The sequence below is a fragment of the Theropithecus gelada genome, chromosome 18 (genome assembly GCF_003255815.1).
Source record: "Theropithecus gelada isolate Dixy chromosome 18, Tgel_1.0, whole genome shotgun sequence".
Lineage (NCBI taxonomy): Eukaryota > Metazoa > Chordata > Mammalia > Primates > Cercopithecidae > Theropithecus > Theropithecus gelada.
In genome coordinates, this window is record NC_037686.1 from 12,943,978 (window position 1) to 12,969,121 (window position 25,144).

The following is a 25,144-nucleotide window of genomic DNA, read 5'->3' on the forward strand; positions in this document are numbered from 1 at the left end:
TTGCACTATAATGGCACAGCTGAGTAGTTGCAACTGAGACTATAAAGGCCACAAAGCCTGAAATAATTACTCTCTGGTCCTTTATGGAAGAAGTTTGCCAATCCTGTTTTAGAAGAATTTTTTATATTTTTCTTGGCTACTTAAAGATCAGTTATCCTTTTTTGTTGTAATCAAAATATAAGATAAGTAGGTAGTTCTCAAAGTAGCGTGGTGTGTGTTATGTTATTTTTAATAGTTTTTGTTTTGTATGCAATTTTTTGTGGGGGCAGCACCATCCAAATTCAGATTAAGTGGTTAGTGAGAAATAATCTGAAATTGTCTTCTAACGGAACAGAATTTGATGGAATTTATGTGCTCAGTCTTTAGCACAAGAAATACATAAGAGTTTCTACAGGTAGTTAAACAATTTCACTGGTAAATTCCTATACACTCTTAAAAGTGTTCCCTTCTCTGTTTGTCCCTTATACAAACTTCTTAAATCATATTTCTTTTTTTTTGGAGACGGAGCCTCCCAGGTTCAAGGGATCCTTTAGCCTCAGTCTCCCGAGTAGCTGGGACTACAGGTGCCCGGCTAATTTTTGTATTTTAAGTTGAGACAGGGTTTCACCATGTTGGCCAGGCTTGTCTCAAACTCCTGATCTCAAGTTACCCGCCCACCTCAGCCTCCCAAAGTGCTGGGAGTACAGGCATGAGCCACCGCGACTGGCCAAGAAATCGCATTTCTTTAGGAGTAGGGAACTTGTTCCTACTTTTACAACAAGTGAAATATCCACAATAGTTTTTACTCCCATAATTTTTATTGTTAATGTGCCTTACAATATACAATATACATACATGATTGAGAGTAAATTCTAGACATTTTGATGCAGAAAAGCACTAAACAAATTTGGGTAACAATGTCGAATAAAACTAATATTTTTATTTTGCAGTATTCTGAAGAAGTTTTAGCTGTTTTTAAGAGTTATAAATTAGATGATACTCAGGCCTCGAGAAAAAAGATGGAAGAATTGAAAACAGGAGGAGAGCATGTATATTTTGCAAAATTTTTAACAAGTGAAAAGGTATAAGTTTTTCTTTCTCACTAAGCATAATAAGAAATGGTCTTGTTTTATTTCTGTTTAGCTGACAGCCTTTCTAACTTAAATTGAATAGAAATGTTTCCTATTTTTACTTTGGGTTAAAGCTGATTAATGTTACTTTGAAAGTCCCATTTCTTCCTTTCACAAGTAGGACTAATTTGATTTCAAAGGTGAAAGTAATTCTACATTAAGTCTGTTTTGTAGACTAATTTTGGAATAAATGCAGTTTAATTACTTTCATGTCTATATATTTTAAACGTCAAGTTAGGATTTAATTTGTATATGAAAATAATATTTCATAATTATTTAGGTACAAGTAAGGGGTTTAAAAGTTCCTTGTTAATCTTATTTATACATTTTAAAAAGTAAATTTTGTTCAAATATAATGCTACAAGATGATGTAAAGTTTCTAGTCAAGATGGCACATTGAGTTTATGTTTCGACTCACTCCCTTTGCTCCAAACACATAGCAGTGACGGGTAAAATATAAACGAGAAAACAAAAGAGACAAGGCTGGGCTTCCACAAACAAGATAAATATCTTCATGGACCAGAAATGCCAAGTAGTGAGCAAAACTGCAGCCTGGGCCTGCTGGACTCTCTATCCAAGGCAGGTGGTGGTGTCCAGGAATTTGGCTACAAGTAACAGAGACTAAATGTGCACCATGTGGGACAAGGGGCCAAAGCCAGTTTCGCTTCTTGAAGCCAAGGACTAGGGTGGAACTTTTATCCACTTTTGGAAAGAAACTAAGAAAAAAGATTGCCAGTCTTCTGCCAAGGGCTATGGTTTTATAGGAAGTTGTGAGCCTAGGGATAACAAAGACAGCTTTGTGTCCATCTGCTTGCTCAGTGACCAGATATGTGATATGCTAAGTATACTTATGAAGCAGCTGCTCTAAGAAGTCATCATAAGACTTATTCTAGACTTTTGGACTCAGGGGCCCTGGTAGAAGCAGATGCAGAACTGCTAGAAAGGGAAGGATGTACACAGAGAGGGAGGGGAAAGGAAGTAAACAAACATCCCAAAAGAAAAGGCTCCTGTTCAAAACTCTGATAAATTAAAATTCCAAAATCCATAAATCTAATGCTAAGAAGGATCACCAGCAAAATCAACTCTTGGGATAGATGTATATTTATTCCAGATGAAATATATAGCCTGACCAAGACTTCATATATGTTTTGGATACTCAAAAAGATAATTGATGAGATAACTTAATCCATTGAAAAGGAACAAGAAATCATGAAACAGAAGCAGGCTGAAATGAAGTAGGACAGTCAACACAACTAATCAGGAGTCTTGGAAATGAAAAATATAATCATTGAAACCAAAACTCAGCACACAGAATTAAACTATACACTGGACATAGATGAACAAAGAACTAGTGAACTGAAGAAGGTGATGAGAACTTCATCCAGCAAACAGCACAGTTGTTTTTTTTTTTTTTTTTAAGTGAAGGAGCAGTTAAAAGCCATGGTGAATAGATTGGGAATTTCCAACATCTGTCTAGTAGGATTTCCAAAGAAGAAAATGGAGGGAATGGTAGAGAAACTGGATTGCAAAGAATTGAAGGAAATCTCAAATCCTCAGCTTAAAAGTATGCCACAACTGCCAAGCAGGATAAAGAAAGATAAATCTACACTTCAGTACCTCATGCCATAACTGTGGGCATTCAGAGAAAACCTAAAAACCACTAAGGGATAAGAAAGACAGATATACTGGGAAGGCACAGCGGTTTGACTGTTAGCAGATTTCTAACAGATATCAACCATTAATACCAGAAGACGGTAGAGAAATACTAAAGTGCTGAAAGAAAAATGGCATTGAATCTAGAATTTTATACCAAGTTAAATATACCCAAGACTGCCGATGAAAGAAAGACATTTTTGTTTAAAGACCAGGATAACTTACCACTCAGTGACCCTCATTTTGAAAAAAACTACTCAAAGATGTTCTTCAGGAGGAAGGAAATTGAACCCATAAGAATGGAGTGGGATACAGAAGGCAACGGTGAGCACAAAAATTAAAAAATATGACAGTAAATTTACTATTGACTATAAACACAAAAAAGTCATGAATGATTTAAAATTTTTTTGATTAAAAAGTTTTATTAACGTGGAACTTAACTAGATGACAGTAATAATATGGAAGGGGAAAGCAGAGATGTTTAGTGAGTAATTTAAAATTATGGCAGTCCTTGTAATCTTCAGGCGTAGGAAAGGAATACTGAATATTCCTTTTCATGTATATTAAAAGGGTAACCACCAAAAGAAAACCAACTTGTTGCTCTCAAAGAGCAGAGATCAAAGGGAGGCAGGGAGGAACCTAGACTACTTTATAAATCCGGCAAATGGCAGGCAGAAAGGGAAGGAAAAAGGAAGAGAAAGGAGGGGAGAAATATGTCAGTAATAACAAGTATAAACTGATTTAATTTACCTAATAAGACTTTATCAGATTGGATTTTTAAAACTCCAGCTATATTTGTTAATTTAAATGAAACAAATATAGAAACCTTTTGGTTGACTAAAGAATTCAAAGGTTTTATTCTACCTTATGTGGAAGAGGAGAGGAAAATCCCAAAGCTCTTCTTGCTTAACAGAGAAACTTCCCAAGGTTATCTACTTTTTAGAATGCAGAGGTGTCAGTTTAATATTATCAGGGCAAAAAAGTTACAAAATAAAACAACCAGTAAGACCTGTATACTTTTAAGACTTATAGGTCCACATTTCTCAGGACATGACAGCTATTTCAAAAATCTGGATGTCTTAATAGATTTTTTTTTTTTTTTTTTGAGATGGAGTTTCACTCTGTCGCCCAGGCTGGAGTGCAATGGCGCGGTCTTGACTCACTGCAACCCTCTGCCACCTGGGTTCAAGCGATTCTCCTGCCTCCGCCTCCCGAACAAATAGCATTTCTAAAGACATTTTAATAATGAAAAACAGCAGGATTAAACATTTTCAGAGAAATCTCCACATTGGAATATGGGATTGATGCTTTTATATCATTCTCCATTCACTTTATCACACTTGGCTTTCTAATAGTATCTCTCCTTTTATGAATCTTTGTAAACTTGCTTTCACCAGCAGTTAGAACATGAACTTTCAGGATTAAGCTCTGAAATTTCATTAATTAATACCACGAGGAAGGTAAAAGCAGCTTTGAGAAGCTTAAAACTTACCATAGGAATAAGAAAAAGGCACAAAATAGTACCAAAGAGAATGTGAGACATATAATGTTTTGCATCTTCATTTCCCTTTGTTGCCCCTTGAGCAACAACTTTATCTTAAATTTACAGTCCTCCTTGTACATTCTTCATATTTTTTGGTGTATTTTTAGTGTTTACTACTTAATATACAAGTGAAAATATTTGTAATGCGTTACCTATATCATGAAAAATATGCAACATTTTGTAAGCTTTACTGCTGCACTAAAAGAAGCCTTCCAGCATCTCTATACCTTATGTGGTATACTAGGATTCCCAAAAAGGCCTTCACACCTAAATATACGCTAGTTTTGGGCCTGATGTTACTTTCAACTTCTGATATAGATTTGGTAAGTCATGGGAAAGGTCTGGATTTTTCAGGGATACAGGTGTTGTATTCCTTGCCAGTAAGAGCTAGCTAAAGTGAAATCTAAAGCTGTGATTATTTGGAGCATAATTCTATAGCCTATCATTTCACTGGTGAATACGTTTAGAAGAGTGCTTATCATTACAAGGTTAGATATTTCATCTCTGTAATAGAGCCTGTGACCCCATCCAATGGGAATATTATTATCCAGAAGCATTGTGTTTTGTTACATGAATCTGGTCAGACTTTTCCTTAGGGATAGTCTGGAAATAATACTTGGCAAGTTTGATACAAAGTTTTTTTTTTTTGAGACACTTTTTTTTTTGGCCCACTGCAACTTCTACATCCTGGGTTCAAGCGATTATTGTGCCTCAGCCTCCTAAGTAGCTGGGATTACAGGCACCCAACACCACGCCTGGCCAATTTTTGTATTTTTTAATAGAGACAAGTTTTTTTGCCATGTTGGCCAGGCTGGTCTCGAACTCCCAACCTCAGGTGATCTGCCTGCCTCAGCCTTCAAAAGTGCAGGGATTACAGGCGTGAGCCACTACGCCCAGCCAGATGATACAAACTTTATAGTTGGAGATAGGCCAGTTATGTGGCAACTACAGGTAGGCAGAGGTTCTACAAATAAAATGGGTGTCTTTGTAAATTATTGTATCTTCCTTCCTTAAAGACAGAAGTTTCCCCTAGAAACAAAGTGCCACATTTTTGTGCTACCTAGAGTGTGATTGTAAATACTAATGCCCAACAGTATAGTTCCCTTGTTAGCAGAGCAAAATAATCCAGGGATACTACTTGCTAAATGTAGTGCTGAGCTACCTGGGTTGTTTATTTTTTAATGGAGTGGAAAAGTATCTGTTCTTTAAGGTTAGTTCAAGGTCATACTCAGAAATTTTAAGGGAGGATTTTACCTCTAATTGTTCAACTTATACCAAATAAAAGGCACTGGTATTATAGGGATTCCTCCCTCCGTACTATGTAGCATGTAAAAGTAGAACAACATTTCAAAACATTTAAGTACCATGAGTATTACCATGATGGTTAAAGGAATATATTTTTGGATCTTTTAAGTTCTCACAGAAAAGAGTATAACAACACTAACTAGATATAGGCTTTAGGGTTACCCAGTCCTTTAGAATAATACGCCTCTCGCTTTCCATCTGAGACTCAATGACCAGAATGATCAGATGGAATACTCAGTGGCTAGCAGTTACCAGGGTGAGGTTACCCACAGTCATGTACTGTTGACCCTAGTGTGGTCATTAGGCCATTCTTTTTCATGGAGAAAAGAAAATTCACAATTTTGCTTGGTCTTTGCATTGCGTGAAGAGGCGGCCTCTAGTTAGGACTTTTGGTCATTTTTTTAAAAAAAGTTCCTGGCAGTAAGAAACTATCCATACAGTCATTCTGCCTTAAATGTTTTGTAGTTTTTATGTCCATTTGAGAGGTTGAATCTTTATGTAGTAAAGGCTAAGATAGGTCTCCTATAAGATATACTATAGCTTAGCTAGGAGCAAATGAAGGCAGAAGCAAGACCCTGCTGTTAACAAGTGGGCAGGCTAACCACTATCCTACAATTTTTTTTTAATCTCATTAGTTGTTTTTGGTATGGGAGGCTTTTAGATAGCTCTGGAACAGGGCTGCACAGCAGGAGGTGAGTGGTGGGCAAGCAAGTGAAGCTTCATCTGTATTTACAACTGCTCTCCATCACTCATATTACCACCTGAGCTCCGCTTCCTATCAGATGAGCAGCAGCAATAGATTCCCATAGTAACATGAACCCTATTGTAAACTGATCATGAGAGATCTAGGTTGTGTGCTCCTTATGAGAATCTAATGCCCGATGATCTGTCACTGTCTCTCATCACCCCCAGATGGGACCTTCTAGTTGCAGGAAAGCAAGCTCAGGGCTCCCACTGATTCTACATTATGGTGAGCTGTATATGTATCTCATTATATATTACAATATAATAATAATAGAAATGAAGTGCACAATAAATGTAATGCACTTGAATCATCCTGAAACCATTCCCTCTACCCCATAACCCCTGGTCTGTGGAAAAATTGACATGGAACCAGTCCCTGGTGCCAAAAAGGTTGGGGATCACTGCTTTAGAAGTCTTTTGCTGACAGTCGTGTCAGTCTTAGCATATGCTTTCACTCATCCTGTAAAGATAAATACTATAGATAAAACCTTTTCATATGATTGACATTTTTTAATATAAATAAAATTGACTTGTAATGGTCCTCAGGGCGGAAGGCATGAACTACCCTCTGTTCTGACATTTTTGAACTCTGGTCCTGACAAATAGAACAGCTCTTTAAATATCATTGAGCATATTAGAAAACTTAGAGTATACTCGGCCATTGTTATTTTTAGAATAACCTCTGTGTGTGAGTCAAGTCATGGTTATACAAGCAAGATAAGAAAGTAAAGTGATTGATGCTACCAAGTAGCAGCCCTCTAGGAAAGACTAAAGGCAGTTAGGGTGCAGAAGGTGTACTGCCAAAGTAGGCTCTGAATTTGGAGCCTAATCTTGAAGAGAGGCAAAGGCTGAAAGACTTAGCAGAGGAGACTAGTTATTTGATAAGACAAAGAGCAGAGAGAGAGTGAGAAGCCGCCCAACCTTCTTATTAGCCAAAGTAATAGAAATTAATACTGACTATAACAGAAAGACCATTACAAATTTTAGGTCCTCTAGAAATGAGAACTCTTATTATGTTTACAGCAGTGTATAGTCATGATTACACAAAAGCATAACGAAGTCATATTTACAAATGTTAATAGACCTTTGAAGAAAATGTTCTCTGATGCGGACAATAATTTTGGACTCCTGGACAGACTCTATAGAGGGCAAAAAAAAATTACCTGGTTATAAATGGACTTCATACCCAGAGGAAAAAAAATTTTTTCTGTGAGTTAATCAGGCTCCCTCCTCTATTATATACAAGTATTTATTAGTTTTCAATATACTTTTATATGCATGTTGTAATAGATCAGTGTTTAATAACAGTATTATTTAAAACTTTAAAATTAGTTTTTAAAACAATTCTATCAAGCATGTTTAATATGTAAATATTAACTGATTTATTTCATCCTGAGTGTTACGAAGAGCAAACATGTTAAGGTATGGTCAGAGATACATAGGTTTAAAAATATATGAATCAGGCCAGGCACAATGGCTCACGCCTGTGTCCCAGCACTTTGGGAGGCCAAGGCAGGCAGATCACTTAAGGTCAGGCGTTTGAGACCCGCCTGGCCAACATAGCGAAACTCTGTCTCTACTAAAAATACAAAAAATTAGCCGGGTGTGGTGGCAGGTGCCTATAATCCCAGCTACTTAGGAGGCTGAGGTAGGAGAATCGCTTAAACCCAGGAGGCAGAGGTTGCAGTGAGCTGAGATCACACCATTGCGCTCCAGCCTGGGCAACAGAGTGAGACTCTGTCTCAAAAAAAATAAATAAATAAAAGAATCATATGTTAGGGATTTTTTATGTTTTCTGTGTTTGAATTTTAATTTTTTGTAGAAATGTTTTCAATACTCTCTAATCCTATAGAGTATTAAACCTTTACCAGATAGCGTAAGAATATTCTGTAAATTCATATAATTTTCAGTATTGTCTGAGATTTATGAAAACCAACGTATAGACACTGGCTGTTTAATCACAGTTTGATTTAGTTGTTCACCCATGTTTATGTGTAAATAATCCTAAGTATTAATAATACAGGTAACAACAAAATAACCTATATTAGAAAGTTTCATTTTAGCCTTTTAAAGGCAGAAAAATCTTATGTTTATTAGAATTCTATATTTGTATCTTTTTTCTACCTTGTGGTTTAACCAAAGAAAAGTCATAAAGTCATCTTTTAGACTGAAAACTTTCAAACAGCACTAATGTAAAACATTAGAGTTTGTTTTACATTGACTATGAGTATTAAGGAAAATGAAATTTAAATCTTTGGTATTTATTTTATTGAGGAATACTATAGCCTTCTAAGTCTACCTCACAGTACAGTCATGCACCCCATAATGGCACCACATAATTGGTCAGTGAACCCCATGTACAACAGTGGTTCTGTAAGATTATATATTATAATACTGTATTTTTACTTTGCCTTTTCTATGTTTAGATACACAAATCCTTAACCATTGTGTTACAGTTGCCTACAGTATTCAGTGCAGTAACATGCTCTACAGGTTCGTAGCCTAGGAGCCATAGGCTGTACCATATAACCTAGGTGTATAGTAGGCAATACTATTGTTAAGTACAGTCTATGATCACACAGTGGGGAAATTGCCTAATGACACCTTTCTTAGACTGTATCCCTGTAGGTAAGTGACACATTACTGTATTAGTACAGAAAGTTGCTTAAAACTTTGAGACTGTGTCTTCAGGTTACTTTTTTACTAAATAAAAGGATTGAGACTTGATAGGTCCTGCCTTCAATGGGCGTCTCCTTTTATCTTATAACTCAGCAGGGACACTGAGAGGTCTTTAAACTAAAATTAGATTTTCATTTTTTTAAGAACTTTTTTTTGAAAGACACTTTGAAAAGAATTATTACAAAGTAGAGCTGGGTGCAGTGGCTCACGCCTGCAATCCCAGCACTTTGGGAGGCCAAGGCGGGGAAATCACTTGAGGTCAGGAGTTCAAGACCAGCCAGGCCAACATGGTGAAACCCCGTCTCCACAAAATACAAAACTTAGCCGGGTGTGGTGGCAGGTGCCTGTAATCCCAGCTACCCTAGAGACTGAGGCAGGGGAATCCATTGAACCTGGGAGGCAGAGGTTGTGGTGAGCTGAGATCCCACCACTGCACTCCAGCCTGGGCAACAGAGTGAGACTCCGTCTCAAAAAAAAAAAAGAAGGAATGCTATTTAAATTTATAATGTAGTTGTTTTTATACAATTGTTTATACATTCTTTTCTAAGAAACCAATGTTTTCTATTTCAATTGAATAAGCTATATGGAAGGTACTATTCCAGGTAGAAAACTGTTTTACAGTTTAATCCTCTAGACCCTAATTTAATATCTGATACATTTGTGAAAAGTAAAAGTTTAAATTGTTTAAAAGTTTAAAAAGTTTAAATTTAAAGTTTAAAGTTAAATATTTGTAAACATACTAACTGTGGAACCTATATTTTTTTTTTCCTAGTCTGGGGAGAAAATGGGTATATTCAAAACATGTGGAGTTTAGCCTTGATTTCTTAATTGTCTGGGCAGATTTTAACACCTCGTCCAGGATTATGTAAGCACTTAGTGGTGCCCTTCAGCAATTTAAAAAGGAAATCCAGTATGTGAAGCCGGGTGTGGTGGCTCATGCCTATAATCCCAGTGCTTTGAGAGGTCGAGGTGAGTGGATCACTTGAGGCCAGGAGTTTGAGATCAGCCTGGACGACATAGTGAAACCCCATCTCTACTAAAAATACAAAATTTAGCTGGGCGTGGTGGTGCGCACCTATAGTCCCACCTACTGAGAAGGCTGAGGCAGGAGAATTGCTTGAATCCAGGAGGCAGAGGTTGTAGTGAGCCATGATTGTGCCACTGCACGCCAGCCTGGGTGACAGAGCAAGACTCTGTCTCAAAAAAAAAAAAAAATCCAGTACATGAGAGATTTAGTACTTTTCCAGAAATCTCTCAAGACACACAATCTGATCAGAGTTATATACTGTAGAAACTGTATAGCTGTGTTCCTTTCATAGACTCAATACTTTTTCGAGAAATATGCAACGCCTGCAGTCATGCTACAGAAAGACTACCCTGTTACCCACTCTCTGACACACAATTCATATGGGTTTTCACGTAAAAGAAAAAAAAGAGCCTAACACTCAGTCAACAGGAAAAAGTATTAAATTAGGCCAACTAGAGGTCATACAAAAGCACTTTTAAGGAGTGAAAACATTCTGAACTAACTCAAGGTTAGTAGTAGCGATCCTTTTGTGTACTCTTCCTCACTGGGGGCTCAAGAGCAAAACATAAATTCACATTTACACAGATGTTCTGAGCTTCCCATGCACCAAATTGCCATTGGTACATTTGTCTTCTGGGGGCACCAGTTTCCTTTTAATGAGATTTGCGTCTCAGAATCTTATCCTTTCCTAGTTATGCAAAGCCAAGTTCGTAATTCCATGATTTTCACTAAGAAGGAAGAAAGCAGACCTAAGAGCTTAAAACTTAGGTGGAAAAGAAAAGAACACAAGAAAAATTTAATAAATGGAAGATGGAGCAGTTTGTATCCACAAGGGATATATACCTAAAACAAAACTCATGATTGAAATATTAGGATGGAAAGAAACATACCAGGCTAATACCAACAAAAAGAAAGCTACATAAATAACAAATAAAATAGAATTTAAGGGGAAAAGTATAAATAGGACAAGGAACACTACATAATAAAGGAATTAACCACCAAGAAGGTGTCATGAACTTATATGTATTTCACAATATACCCTCAAAATATATTAAGCAAAAACTTACAAAGTTATGAGAAGTTGGCTCACAATAACAGTATGTATTTTTAACTGCTTCTGATGGATCAGGTTGACTAAAGATTAGTTAAGTATATGGAAAATTTGAACAATGACAGTAATAAGCTTGATGTAGTACAGAATAAATAGAAGCAATATATTTATTTTTGTGTATACGTGGAACATTCACAAAATTTGACCATGTACTAGATCACAAAGAAATTCTCAGCAAATTTCAAAGATTATATATGAAGAACACATTCTCTGGCCACATTTCTCTGTCATCAAATTAGAATTCTAAAATTAAAGCTGCAAAAAGGACAGCTTAAAAAGAGGCAAATATATGAAAACATAAAAATGCATTTCCCAGGAATTAAAGAAGAAATCATAATGGAAATTCCAAATTTGTAATAAATGTATATCAAAATTGTAATTACAGGAAGAATGATATGTCAGAAGTGTGGGTTACAAATAAAGGGAGATGTAAAGGGACCGTTAAAGCTTCATATGCATTAATGGAAAAAATGTCAAGAAGGAGTGACAAATTGAGCATTCAACTCAAGAAGTTAGAAAAAGTACAAAGTAAACCTCAAGAAAATGGAAGTAATAATAGCACAACTTAATGAAATAAGAGAAACTTTAAAATATATCAGCAAAACTGAAAGTTGTTTCTTTGAAAAGAAAATGTTATAAAAAGAAATCCAGAGCCTGTGCAAGGAAAATGAAAAGATACCAGCAAACAGTATTAACAGTAAAAATTGACATAATTAGAGATATTTGAAATGATTAAGAGGATATTATGAACAACTTCTACAAATAAATTTTGAAGCCTAATAAAATGGGAATTCTTTAGAAAAATGTAATGACCAAAATAGACTCTCAAAAAAAAAAAAAAAAACAACAACAACTAAATAGATGAACAACCATTAAAGAAATACCAGCCAGAATGACACTTTTTGAATGACATCAGGCCCAGAGGTTTTTCAGGCACATCTTATCAACACTTCAAAGAATAAATAATTTCTACCATAAATGAAAATTTTCAGAAGTTAGAAAAAGAGAAGCCCCCCAGTTCATTATATAAGATTATAACTTAAAATCCCAATAAGGACAGAACAAGGAAAAACGTGTATATATATTTGTCTCACATATAAATAGAATGTTTTCTATTTATAGAAGTGTTTTATAAACTCACAAATGAAGTAGTTATTTTTTTTTTAAAATAGAGACATATGGTTTATCCTAGGAATGTAAGTATGGTTCATCAGAAAGATGAATATAATGCCAGATGAACAACAGATTGGCTGGGCATATTGGCTTACGCCTGTAATCCCAGCACTTTGGGAGGCTAAGGCCGGAGGATTGCTTGAGCCCAGGAGTTCAAGACCAGCCTGGGCAACACAGCAAGACCATGTCTGGGAAAAAAAAAAAAAAAAAGATTAAAGATTTTTAAGATCTGTATGATCAGCTCAGAAGTCAAGAAAATTCAATAAAATCTAATATTCAATACAAAAAGTAGAAAGGAATGTTCTCTGAGTTGATAAAAGGACTGATTTTAAAAACCCTATTGCAAACATCATACACAATTATGAAACTTTAAAAAGTATTCCCATTAAATCCAAAAAGAAGACATGGATGGACACTAACCATATTTCTGTTCAACACCGTTCTGGAGGATCTAACCATTTCAATAAGAGAAAAAAACAAGGAATAAGAATTGTAAGTATTGGAAAGAAAAGAGTAAACTATCCCCATTTGAAGACAATATAATTGTCTGCAGAGAAAAATCCAAGAGAACCAAGAAACTGTTAGAACTAATGAAACTTCAGCAAGATTGCAAGAGAAACATAATAGTGTTCTTATAAACTAGTAATCAATTACATGTTATTCAGAATAGCAGTGAAAACTCTCCAATACCTAGGCGTAGTCTTCATAGAGAAACATTACAAAAATGGAGCAGCGTTACTACATTTATAGATACAGACCCAGTGCCCCTTCTCCCCAGATTTATTGATTCAGCATGTTTTGAATCAGTATCCAAATGGATTTTTAAATTTAAGTTATACCCAAAGGAATATGAATTGTTTTATTATAAAGACCGAATGGGTTTTTTCATGGGAACTCAAAAAGTTAGTATTAATGTTTCTATGGAAAAGCAGAGAGCCAAGAGTAAGAAAAATATGAAGAAAGCAGGAACACTTGCCCTGTCAGATATTAAGACCTATACAGCAATAGTAGTTAGGACAGGTAATTATTAGTACCAGTATACAGAAGAAGAAAACTAAAACAATAGAAAGTCTGAATTGTAGAAAAGGTTAATATACAAAAAGATTCCATTATAAACTAGCGAGGAAAGGATGAATTATTTGTGGGGTTTTTTTTTTTTTTTTTTGAGACAGTTTCGCTCTTGTTGCCCAAGTGAGTGCAATGGCACAATCTCAGCTCATTGCAACCTCCACCTCCTTGGTTTAAGCGATTCTCTTGCCTCAGCCTCCCGAGTAACTGGGATTACAGGCATGTGCCACCATGCCTGGGTAATTTAATATTTTTATAGAGATGAGGTTTCTCCATGTTGGCCAGGCCGGTCTCAAACTCCCAATCTCAGGTGATCTGCCCGGCTCAGCCTCCCAAAGTGCTGGGGTTACAGGCATGAGCCACCAGGCCCAGCCTATTCTTAATAAATTATCCATATGGAAAAATTAAAATTCAGTCTGTACCTCAGTACAGTCAATTCCAGGTTAATTGACAGTATGAATGAGAAAGGCAAGACTTTAAAACATTTAGAAGAAAATATGAAATATGTAAATTTGGAGTAGGGAGAGATTTCTTGAGCTACAAAAAGCACAAATTGTGAGGGAAAAATATCAATTTAATATTTAAGATTTAATATTAAGATGTAAAAGTCTTGAATAGTAAAAGATACCATAAGCAAAGTAAAAAGACAAGGCACAGACTAGGAGAAGATTATTTGCCACCTATATAACCAGGAAAGATTAGTATTCAGAATATTCCATTGATAAAAGACAACCAGATGGAAAACTGAAAAGATGATAAGAACAAGTCATTTAAAGATGTAGAAAACTGAATAGTGAATGAGCTTGCAAAAGTTGCTAAGCCTCTCTAGTGCAAATAAAATGATGAGATAACCATTTCACACTTAGCAACCTGGCCAAAATTGAAAAGCCTAACAATAATAGTATTGGCAGAGATGTGGGAAAATGAGAACTTTTATACACTGTTGAAATATAAATTGAATCAACCACTTTGCAGAATACTTTTGTAAAAACTAGTGAAGTTAAAATTTGTTCCTAAATATGGCCCCCTACATAGGACCCATGTACACAAGGAAATCTCTAAGAAGATTCACTGTACCATTGTCTGTAAATGATGTATTTGTAAATGAAAGGTTAGAAACAGTGTCAGTGTTCACAAGCAGAAGACTGGGTGATAAGATAATTTTATGTGATAGTTCTATAAAGCACTGAAAATGGATTAATTATAGCAGGGGTTGGCAAATCTGGCATATCATCTGTTTTTGTAATTTTTATTGGGCCAGGTGCAGTGACTGTAATCCTAGCACTTTGGGAGGCCAAGGCAGGAGAATTGCTTGAAACCAGGAGTTTGAGACCAGCCTGAGCAACAAAGTGATACCCCATCTCTACAAAAAAATATTACAATGAGCTGACTGTGGTGGCTTATGCCTGTAGTCCTAGCTACAGGGGAGGGTGAGGCAGGAGAATCGCTTGAGCCCAGGAGGTCAAGGCTGCAGTGAGCCATATTCGTGCTCCTGCATTCCAACCTGGGTGACAGAGTCAGACCCTATCTCAGAAAACAATAAAAAAGAATAATAATTTTTATTGGAACACAGCCACCCTCATTCATTTAGATTGTCTCTGACTGCTTTTGCTCTGTAACAGCAGAGATAAATAGTTGTGACAGATATATATAGTCCATAGAGCCTAAAATAGTTTCTGGCTGGTCCTTAAAAGATTTGCCAATCCCTGAACTAGAGCAACATGTATTAAGATGGGTAAATTTCAAACATAGTGTTGTATGAAAATAGCAAATTGCACAATAGCACATATTGTATAGAGGTTGAAACAATGCAAAGTACATCCATATATTATAGATGTTTACATATGTAGTAATATAAAATGTGTATAAAAATCCTAACCGTGAAATACATGGTAGTGGTTACCATAGTAGAGGGAGGGAGGGAAATAGGAGTAGGGAGGTTATAGAGGGAGCTTCAACAGTGTCTATGATATTCTGTTTCTTTAACAGATGTGTAACAAGTAAAAATGTTAGGATTTTATATGTGACTGGGTAGTGGGTACATGAACATTGTATTATTTAACTATACCTTTTTGAACATTTAAAATATTTCATAATTTAAAAATTGGATAATTTGATCTCACCTGATGTGTTATGACAATTGGTAAGATTTTAATGAGAATGTTCTGAATATTTTGTTTTCTAACACACATTTTTTTAAGTATTTTGTGTTAAATTGATAGAAATGGAAGATTTCATACACTTTAATTTTACCCAGGAATATTATTTATATGTAAAATTGGTTGACAGAAAGGCATGTAAGGATGACTAAAATGAAAAGCATGAGACTTTTTAGGTTTAGAATATCAGGAAAACTGAGGCCTGAGCTAAGATGTGCCATAAAAACTAAGGACAGTAGCCTTGTCCAGTGATGTATGCCTGTAGTTCAGCTATTTAGGAGACCAGGGTGGGAGGATCACTTGGGCCCAGGAGTTCAAGTTCAGCCTGGGCAACATAGCAAGACCCTTCTGTACTAAATACATACATACATACATACATACAGCTAAGGATAATAAAAGCCCTTTGCTCAAGATACACAGACATTTACAAAGAAACATTTGGGCCAGGCATGATGGCCTACACCCATAATCCCAGCACTTTGTAAAGCTGAGGCTGAAGGATTGCTTAAAGCCAGAAGTTCAAAACAGCCTGGGCAACAAAGTATGACTCTGTCTCTACAAAAAATTTAAAAGAAAAAAATTAGCTGGGCATTGTGGCATATGCCTGTTGTCCTAGCTACTCAGGAGGCTGAGGCGAGAGAATTGCTTGAGCTCCCGAGTTCAAGGCTGCAGTGAGCTGTGATGGTGCCATTGCACTCCAGCCTGAGAAACAGAGTGAGACCCTGTTTCTAAAACTAATAATAATGAAATGTTTGACCCATGACATAGTGTAAATGGTATAATTTTTTAAATAAGCAAAGAAAAATGGAACTAGATAGTATATATTATGAAGGAAAGGGTACAATTGAGTGCATTAGTTTCACTGTCAGCTCTGTCACTAACTAGCTGTGTAATCTTGCCTAGGTAGTTTTAACTTTTCTGGACCTAGTTTCCTTAAGTATAATGTGAAACAGTTAGCTTGAATCTCATTAGACCTTTTCACCCCGATTCAGTGGTTTGTTGACTCCTATTTTCAATCCATTGTTTCTATCAAGAAAAATCTTTCAACAAAAAAAAATAAAATGAACAGCTAGTAAGCATCACCTAGCCACTTTGGTTCGTCTCTTTAAGCCAGGGGTTCACATCTCTACTCCAGATGTATTGAACTCTGTACTTTGGTCCTTCAAATAGACCAGTCTCTTATTTGGCTCCCCCCTTTTCTCCCCCGTCCCCCAACCCCCACTCTCCATCTTTAGGTTTGTTCCTTGTTGAGAGTTTAGATGCTGCTTTCTCCAGGAAGCCTTCCTAGAGTTGCTTGGGCAAATGGGTGGATGTTGGAGCCTCTCATTGAATTAGTCAACACTGGAGAACAGCTTTTGTGGAGAAAACTGATGTTTTACTTTGTAAAATCCAATCAAGTGTCAGTTGAACATTCAAGTAGAGATGTGTAATAGGTTGTTGAGTATACAAATCTGGAGATTAGGAACAAGATCTAGGTTGAGAGTATAGTTGAGTATATAGTTGAGAGTATAGTTGAGATCTAGGTTGAGAGTATAGTATAGAGAGAAAAGCAGGGCACTCATGGAAGCCAAGCATATCAAGTAGGATGAGGACAATAAAGAGTGTTCACAGGATTTAACAACAAATAAGTCATTGGTGATCTTGACAAAACACTTCTCCTGCCCTGAGACCAAGTTTCGCTCTGTTGCCCAGGCTGGAGTGCAGTGGCATGGTCTCGGCTCACTGCAACCTCCGCCTCTCAGGTTTAAGCTATTCTCCTGCCTCAGCCTCCGGAGCAGCTGGAATTACAGGGTGTGTACCACCACGCCCAACCTTTTTTTTTTTTTTTTTAATAGAGACGGGTTTCACCATGTTGGCCAGGCTAGTCTCGAACTTCTGACCTCGTGATCCGCCCGCCTCAGCCTCCCAAAGTGCTGGGGTTACAGGCATGAGCCCCCACGCCCAACCAACAAAAACACTTTCAATGGATTAGTGGATGAGGCTGTCAGATGATAGCAGGTTGAGGGGCTGATTGGCAACAGTGCCTGTAGTCAGTTAAAGAAGCTTTGCTATTAAAGGGTGAGGTGAGAATGTGGGAGATCTTTGAGGGAGGTTATGTAATGCTTATGGAAAGGAGCTTGGAAAGAAGAGGTTGTAGATACAGAAACCAGGGCAGTTAGTTGATGGAACTCAGTTATTAGGGATATTGGGATTCCAGATGGAAGGTAATCCAGATGGAATACCTTTAGTCATGAAGGAGTTGTGATAGAAGGAAATGAGGTAAACAAAGGTGTGGGTGCAGCTGACTTGTCATTTTGGGGCCAAGAAATGAAATGCTTTCCAATTTAATGAATTTTTCTCCTCATTGAAGGCAAAAGTAGTTATCTACTGAAAGTGAAGAGGAGTGGTAAAGTAGTATTTTTGCTAAGTGAAAAGGGTTTGAAATCATTACTGTGAAGAATAGGAGAGAGAATGACCTTGAAGAATAAAGAGAGATTGCTGACTAAAAACAGATGTTTAAGGTGGAGACCACATACCAGTGGTGCCTTCTGCATAGCTGTGTAATTTGGTATATTCACTCAGGCACCTCACTTTCAGCCGAGATTGGAAGCCTGAGAGTTGGTATAGAGAAGGTGACAGTTGGTTTATTCAAGGTTGCTGTGTGCTCACTAGATGTGACAGAAGAAATATGGGACAAGTGTGTTGAGGAAGTTGGCAAGAAAACGGCCAAAGAGATTAACCATGAAGTCTAGACCAGGAGTTGGCAGATTATAGCCTACAGGCCAAATCTGGCCCACCACCCGTGTTGGTTGTTTTTGGTGGTTTTGGTTTTTTTTTTTATCTCTTATATTTTAGATGTTTAAATACCTACATAATATCCATATTATGCCTCTTAGCCCACATAACCTATTAATAAAAATATTTACTATTTCACACTTCAGGAAAAGGTTTGCTGACCCCTTATCTAGACTAAAATAGGATTGGACTAACAGGTAGAGAATAGAAAGGGCCTTAAAGTCTCAGTAAGATCCAAATATTAGGTATATTGGAAGCACCTGAGTGAGAGACCTGGGAAGGATAGAGGTGGTGAGATAGGATTGTGAGTTAAAGACTTCAGATCTGGGGAAGCTGTAACCCCAGGTCTAGCTGTGGCCACAGTAGTGGGTAGCTGGAGCAGAGGTGGGCCTGTCCGTGGAGTTGATGGCAAGGAACTAACAGCCTGAGTGGAGACAGTCAAGTTGCCCAGGGGCTGGAGGAAAGGAAGGCTGATGGCCAGCCATTCACATTTCCAATTTGGGATAGGAGAGTTAATATAAATAACAATCAAATATATTCAGTCCTTAAAAGTGTGGGAAACCTGACGGGAAGGCTGATCATTAATTTTTTTTTTAAGACCTGGAGCCGCGGTGTGGAAGGGGTTGCTAGTGAATAAGGAGGCTTGTGTGTGTTAGGTGGCCTTACTAAATGGTACCAAACCATGTAAAGCAGAGCCACCAGAACTTGGGACATTGAACCAAAACCAATTTCTGATGCTTCCAGCTGCCTTACTGGTGATTCATTTAGGAGAACGTGGCTTTCCTTTGTTACTGTAGTTTTTGAAAGCAGTACTAGCGTGAGTTTGTGGTTACAGACTTCACCTTTCCTTCAGTGCTCCATGCACATAATCAGAATGACTTTCCTTCGTCACCCGCAAGTTATTCTTACAGCTGGATGGCAGGGTCGTTGAAGAAGAACTTCCTCATAAATCACCTTCAAGTCCTTTCTAATCCAGATTCTGTGATAATACAAGTATGATGCAGTTTTCACTAAAAGCTTAAAAAAAACAAAGCCCATCTAATCAGAGATGATTTTCACCTCTAATTTCTTAATACCTCTGTTGCAGGCACTTATAGGGCTGCAAAAATGAGTGGTACCCGTTGATATTGTGCTGTTATCCATATCTTCTTTAGCCAGTATTTCTTCATATGTGGGAAAGTAGTAGCCTCAGTTTTACTTTTTACTTTTTTTTTTTTTTTATTTTAATTTAGAGTCTTGCTATGTTGCTCAGGCTGATCTCGAACTCCTGGGTTCAAGTGATCCTCCTTCTCAGCTTCCTGAGTAGCTGGGACTATAGGCTTGTGCCACCATGCCCAGTTTACTTTTTTATATTTCTGCCTTATTTTATCCTCATGTCAGGACCACAGATAGAGCATTGTTATCCACCAACATGAATCTGTCATGGCATAAAACAGTCAAGAAGTCTAAGTGAAACCTTGACTGGACTGTCTTTGGGCTTGTGCGGTAATGCCTCATGTGCAATGAATTCTCAACAAATGTTTTTTAAATTGAATTGGAATCTTCCATTTCTATAGTAGCACATTTTGTACCTTTAGGCAAAACTTGATTTTAATGTGTTGTTTTCGTATGTGTTTGCTTGTTTCTTGAGTAGCTGATGGATTTACAACTGAGTGACAGTAACTTTCGTCGACACATCCTGTTGCAGTATCTCATTTTATTCCAATATCTCAAGGGGCAGGTCAAATTCAAAAGGTAAGATAATATGGGTAGTAAATAATTTGTAAACAGTAGCCAAGAAAAAAAAGGACTTGCTTATGATTTTTCTTTTGTATTGTGTCCATTTCATGTTAAGGTTGTATCCCTAAAACACATGTATTGCAGCTGATATATTGAAGGCTTTTAGATGTTAGGATTAAGGAAAAGATGTTAAATATATCTGTCAGTGTGAGTTTTTCCTGCCCCAATTCCAGGGCTTACCAGGAGTTGTCGTCTTTATTGGCAGGTGGAGGTCTCTGCTCCAAACTTTCATCATTCCCTTCTCACCTCCCTCAGACCTCCTCCAAAGCGGATTTGTAGACTAAGCCAGTAATACATATCTCACAAGGTGTGGAGCTGGGTAGGACATTCAAGCTAAAAGATGCAAATAAAATATTTAAGCAAAAAGGAGTTCATTTCTTTGGGGTTTCACAAAACCTTATTAGGCTCTCTACTGTCTCTCTAAATCCCTCCATCCATTTCCTCCTGTCCTGTCCATAACTGAAGGTGGAGCCCACTGCTACTTAACGGTATTTGTGTTAAGGACACTGAGCAATGCAGTATTAGTTGTATAATGACTTTACTACCTGCTGGGTTTGAATCCCAGGCTCATCATTTGCTGGCTGCAGTGCAGCTCTTTCAGACTTCTCATTTTAAGGTAGTAGCACATGGTAAACACTAAAAAAATGTAATTTCTTATCCTTCTATCTATTTTTGAGGTTTGGTATAGCATTGTAGGAAGATCAGGGACTTTGGAGTGAGACGTAGGTTTGAATTAAAGCTTTATGGCCTTGGGCAAATCATTGAGCCACTGTAGTCTGTGTTTAATATGTACATGTACTTGTTCCAAGAATTCAGTAAATAATGTATGTAAAGTGTTCAGATCCTAGCCATCAATATTTATTGGATGTCTTTAAATCACCTAGTGCATTGTGAGAGTTCAGTTAGTGGCGGCTATTAACAATTTGGGTTTGCCTGTTGCCTTTTCTAGGGTTTGGGTGTTTTTATTCGTCGTGTTTTGAATGAACCTTAAAGGAATGTAGCATGCCATACTGAATGTGCATCATGTATACAAATATCTTAATATCAAATCAGAGGTTTTCATTTCACACTCAGCTTATTTTAGGAAACATTTATTGCTCTGTTCATAGTGAATCCGATTGATTAATTGAATGTTTTATTCCCTGCATATGTTTTTATGTCTTTAGTACCAACCCTCTTGAGGAAGAAGTGCAAGAATTTTCTCTTATAATCCTTTCTTTTGTGACTATTCTTATCTTGGTAATTTTTGACACTATCCACAGTATAGTTACATGTTACATGCCTTGTGTTTTTTAAAGCTTAAAATTGGATATGCATTGCTGTAACTCAAGCATGCTTTCATTGCTTTGTTCCCTAGTTCAAACTATGTTTTAACTGATGAACAATCACTTTGGATTGAAGATACTACAAAATCAGTTTATCAAGTAAGTTCAACACGCAACAAACCCATGATTGAAAAAATGGAAATTTAGGATTTTCTTTGTTTCAGCCCCAAATAGGAAAATAAGGATAAAGTTAAGCTCAGGTACAAGACCACAAACACTCCTTGGTTCTCTGCCTACAAACCACTCCTATGATGCAGAAAGTTGTTGAAAGCTTAGTATATTCTTTCTAATCACAGCTACTATCTGAAAACCCCCCCGATGGAGAAAGATTTTCAAAGATGGTAGAGGTATGTGTTTTTTATGTTTACATCCTCCTCTTAGCACGAAACAGAATTTCAGAGGATTCCATTAACCAAAATGTAATCTCGGTTTTTCCCAGCATATATTAAACACTGAAGAAAACTGGAACTCATGGAAAAATGAAGGTTGCCCAAGTTTTGTGAAAGAAAGGTAAATACATACTCATCACAAGAACGATGAGAAAAGCTTTTGAAAATATGCTCCGATACGACTATAGCATGTAAAGATACATGTATATATTTCATATAAAAAATGTAAGTCGAACTCTGTAAGAGTACAACCACTTTGATTTACCTCTGTATTTTTTTTACCTCATAAATTTCTTGTCATTAAATTCCTGGAACAAACATCTATATTATTGAGAAGAATACTGTATATCTACTCCATGTGATTTGCCCTGTAATGTGGCATTTTTGTCTTATATCTGATAATTGTTCTATCATAATATGAAGTTTTCATCTTTTTTTTTTTTTTTGAGATGGAGTCTCTATCACTCAGGCTGGAATGCAGTGGCGCGATCTCAGCTCACTGTAGCCTCCGCCTCTTGGGTTCAAGCGATTCTCATGTGTCAGCCTCCCGAGTTGCTGGGATTGCAGGCACCTACCACCATGTCTGGCTAATTTTTGTATTTTTGTAGAGACAGGGTTTCACCATGTTGGCCAGGCTGGTCTCGAACTTCTGATGTCAGGTGATCCACCTACCTCAGCCCATCAAAGTGCTGGGATTACAGGCATGAACCACCATGCCCAGCCAGTTTTCATCTTTCTTAAGAGGAAAACAATAAATTTTATTTTACATTAAACATTCTTCTATTTCTGCTATCCATTTGTAATTCAAAAAATAGTGTATGTTTTTTTTCACCACAGAACATCAGATACCAAACCTACGAGAATAATTCGGAAGAGAACAGCACCCGAGGACTTCCTAGGGAAAGGACCCAGCAAAAAAATTCTGATGGGAAAGTAGGTGAACTTGTCTTCATGTGGAATGTTCTTATTTTTATATTTTGAAGATGTTACTATAAGAACTCTCCATCCAAAATATAATATGACTTTGTGTTTGGTACACACATAGAGAGCCAGAGCAAACCGCACTCTCTATACTGCCCATTATGTAGGTTCATACACCAGATAAAACCTTCATTTTGTCTCCAGCTTCCAAAATCTGTGTCTCTCGGCTGTGCCGTTTTTTCCGTTTCAGACAGTAGGATTGTTTAGATTGATGAAGCTCACTTCTAGTTGTTGCAAGGTACCTTAATCCTTGAGTTCTCTTACCTTCTACTTAACTAATCATTGCTTTAGATTGTGCTTGAATATTTTTAGAAAAAACTAAAGATTATTCAATTATCATTAGTCATAATTAATGATATGTTCATATAGAGAATAATTTTAGGTATTTTAAATACCAAAAATTATTGAGAAAAGTAAAACTCATACTATCAACATCCCCAAATCCACTATGTACATTGTATTGTTTTTCTGTTCAGTTTCAAAGCACATAAGGATGGTGTCCATAAAAAACGTATTTATTTCTGTGTCTGTTTTGTAGTGAGGAGTTAACAAGGCTTTGGAATCTTTGTCCTGATAATATGGAAGCCTGTAAATCAGAGACAAGGCAAGTTGAACATTTTTCAAATGAAGTGTTGCTTTTACCAAGTTGAGTAGAATGGAGCTTTTTCTCAGCTATGATCAGAGCTCAAACGAAATTTAAAAGTTTATTGTGGTTGACTCTTGGCACAGCAGAGTATAACTTCCCACCATAAAACTCCTCGAAGTGCTGATAAAATAATTTTAGAAATCACGAAAAAATAAAGATTCACAAAAGGAATCAAAACTACAAACAGAAGAGTAAGCCTATGAACAGAATATGGTTCTAGGGCAGCAGTACTAATGATTCCCAGCTTTGGGAACCAGGGAACTTGGGTTTTGTGTTTTGTTTTTTTTTTGAGACGGAGTCTCACTCTGTTGCCCAGGCTCGAGTGCAGTGGCGCGATCTCGGCTCACTTCAAGCTCCTCCTCCTGGGTTCACGCCATTCTCCTGCCTCAGCCTCCCGAGTAGCTGGGACTACAGGCTCCTGCCACCACGCCCGACTAATTTTTTGTATTTTTAGTAGAGATGGGGTTTCACCGTGTTATCCAGGATGGTCTCAATCTCCTGACCTTGTGATCTGCCTGCCTCAGCCTCCCAGAGTGCTTGGATTCCAGGCGTGAGCCACCGCACCCAGCCGAACTTGGGTTTTAATAGTCACAAAAGGACAGAAAGGCCTTAGGCCTGCATGAATTTGTGAGTGAGTTTCCCCTGAACAAAGCTGAAATTGTTGAAGCACTACGCATCTGTAAAAGAAGGGCAGGGCGGGGATATGCTTGCTCCCTGGCACAGGAAACAAGCTTATCGGTTTTTACCAACACATAGGTTACAGGAAAAAGTATTCCCTGAGAAATTGTCCCATAAGTCTGCTCTCTTGCAGTCTTACAGTTTAAATTTTTCCTACCAGCAATGTAAAGGAACCCTCAAGCTACGACAGTGAACTAGAAAGTCCTATGCTGGCAATAAAAATCTTCCTGAAGGTCACCCCTTCAACCCAAACTAAACAAGATTCCCACAGATAAAAATCTAAAGATTATATTCACAAGGTTGTTAAAAAAAATAAAACCCAAAGATAAGTTCACCATCCAAACTTACAAAACTTTCAGGGAAATAGTCCACCATGAGCAAGATTGGCAAACAGAACAAGCAACAGAAGTTGGCCACTTTAGATAATAAAACCATAAGATAAAGGCTGTAAAAAAAAGTATATTTCAGAAAATTAAGACAAAATAAGAAGGAATTGAAAACACAGGAATATGGCACTATCAAAAAGGACTAGGCAGACTTGAAAAACAAGTAATACTTCTAGAAACGAAAAAATATAGTCACTGAACTTGCAAAATGGCCAGGTTTAATAGCAGTCTAGACATAGGTAAAGTAAGAATTAATGGGTTAATTAATGATTGAGAAATCACCCAGAAAGCAATACAGTAGGAGCAGAGTTAGAAACGATGACTTAATGATAGTTGAGGAAGTCCAGCAAACATCTAATGGCAGAAAGAAATAATAGCGAATGGGAAAGAGGCAATAATTGAGTTAATTATTAAGAATAGGCATTAATTCATAGGTTCAAGAAGTATAATACTTAAGGAGGATAAACCAAATAAATCCATATCTCTGTACATGATAATAAAGTCACCAGAGAGAAAAAACAACCTACAGAGGAGCACAGTTAAACTAACAGTTGACTTCAAGAATAACCAAAGAAATCAGAAGACAGTGGGATGAGTGTTTGAAAATGTCTTTC

The 25,144-nt window shown here is 37.0% G+C and overlaps 1 protein-coding gene across 1 annotated transcript in view; it reads left to right on the top strand.

Annotated features, from left to right (window-relative positions):
- Positions 1 to 25,144, top strand: part of THOC1 (THO complex 1) — a 51,375-nt gene that overhangs the window by 18,191 nt on the left and 8,040 nt on the right. The window contains exons 11-17 of the mRNA XM_025365001.1: positions 930 to 1,061; positions 19,980 to 20,080; positions 21,483 to 21,549; positions 21,747 to 21,797; positions 21,890 to 21,960; positions 22,677 to 22,772; positions 23,359 to 23,424. Of these exons, the coding sequence (XP_025220786.1) occupies positions 930 to 1,061; positions 19,980 to 20,080; positions 21,483 to 21,549; positions 21,747 to 21,797; positions 21,890 to 21,960; positions 22,677 to 22,772; positions 23,359 to 23,424 (584 nt within the window). The remainder of the gene's footprint in view (positions 1 to 929; positions 1,062 to 19,979; positions 20,081 to 21,482; positions 21,550 to 21,746; positions 21,798 to 21,889; positions 21,961 to 22,676; positions 22,773 to 23,358; positions 23,425 to 25,144) is intronic.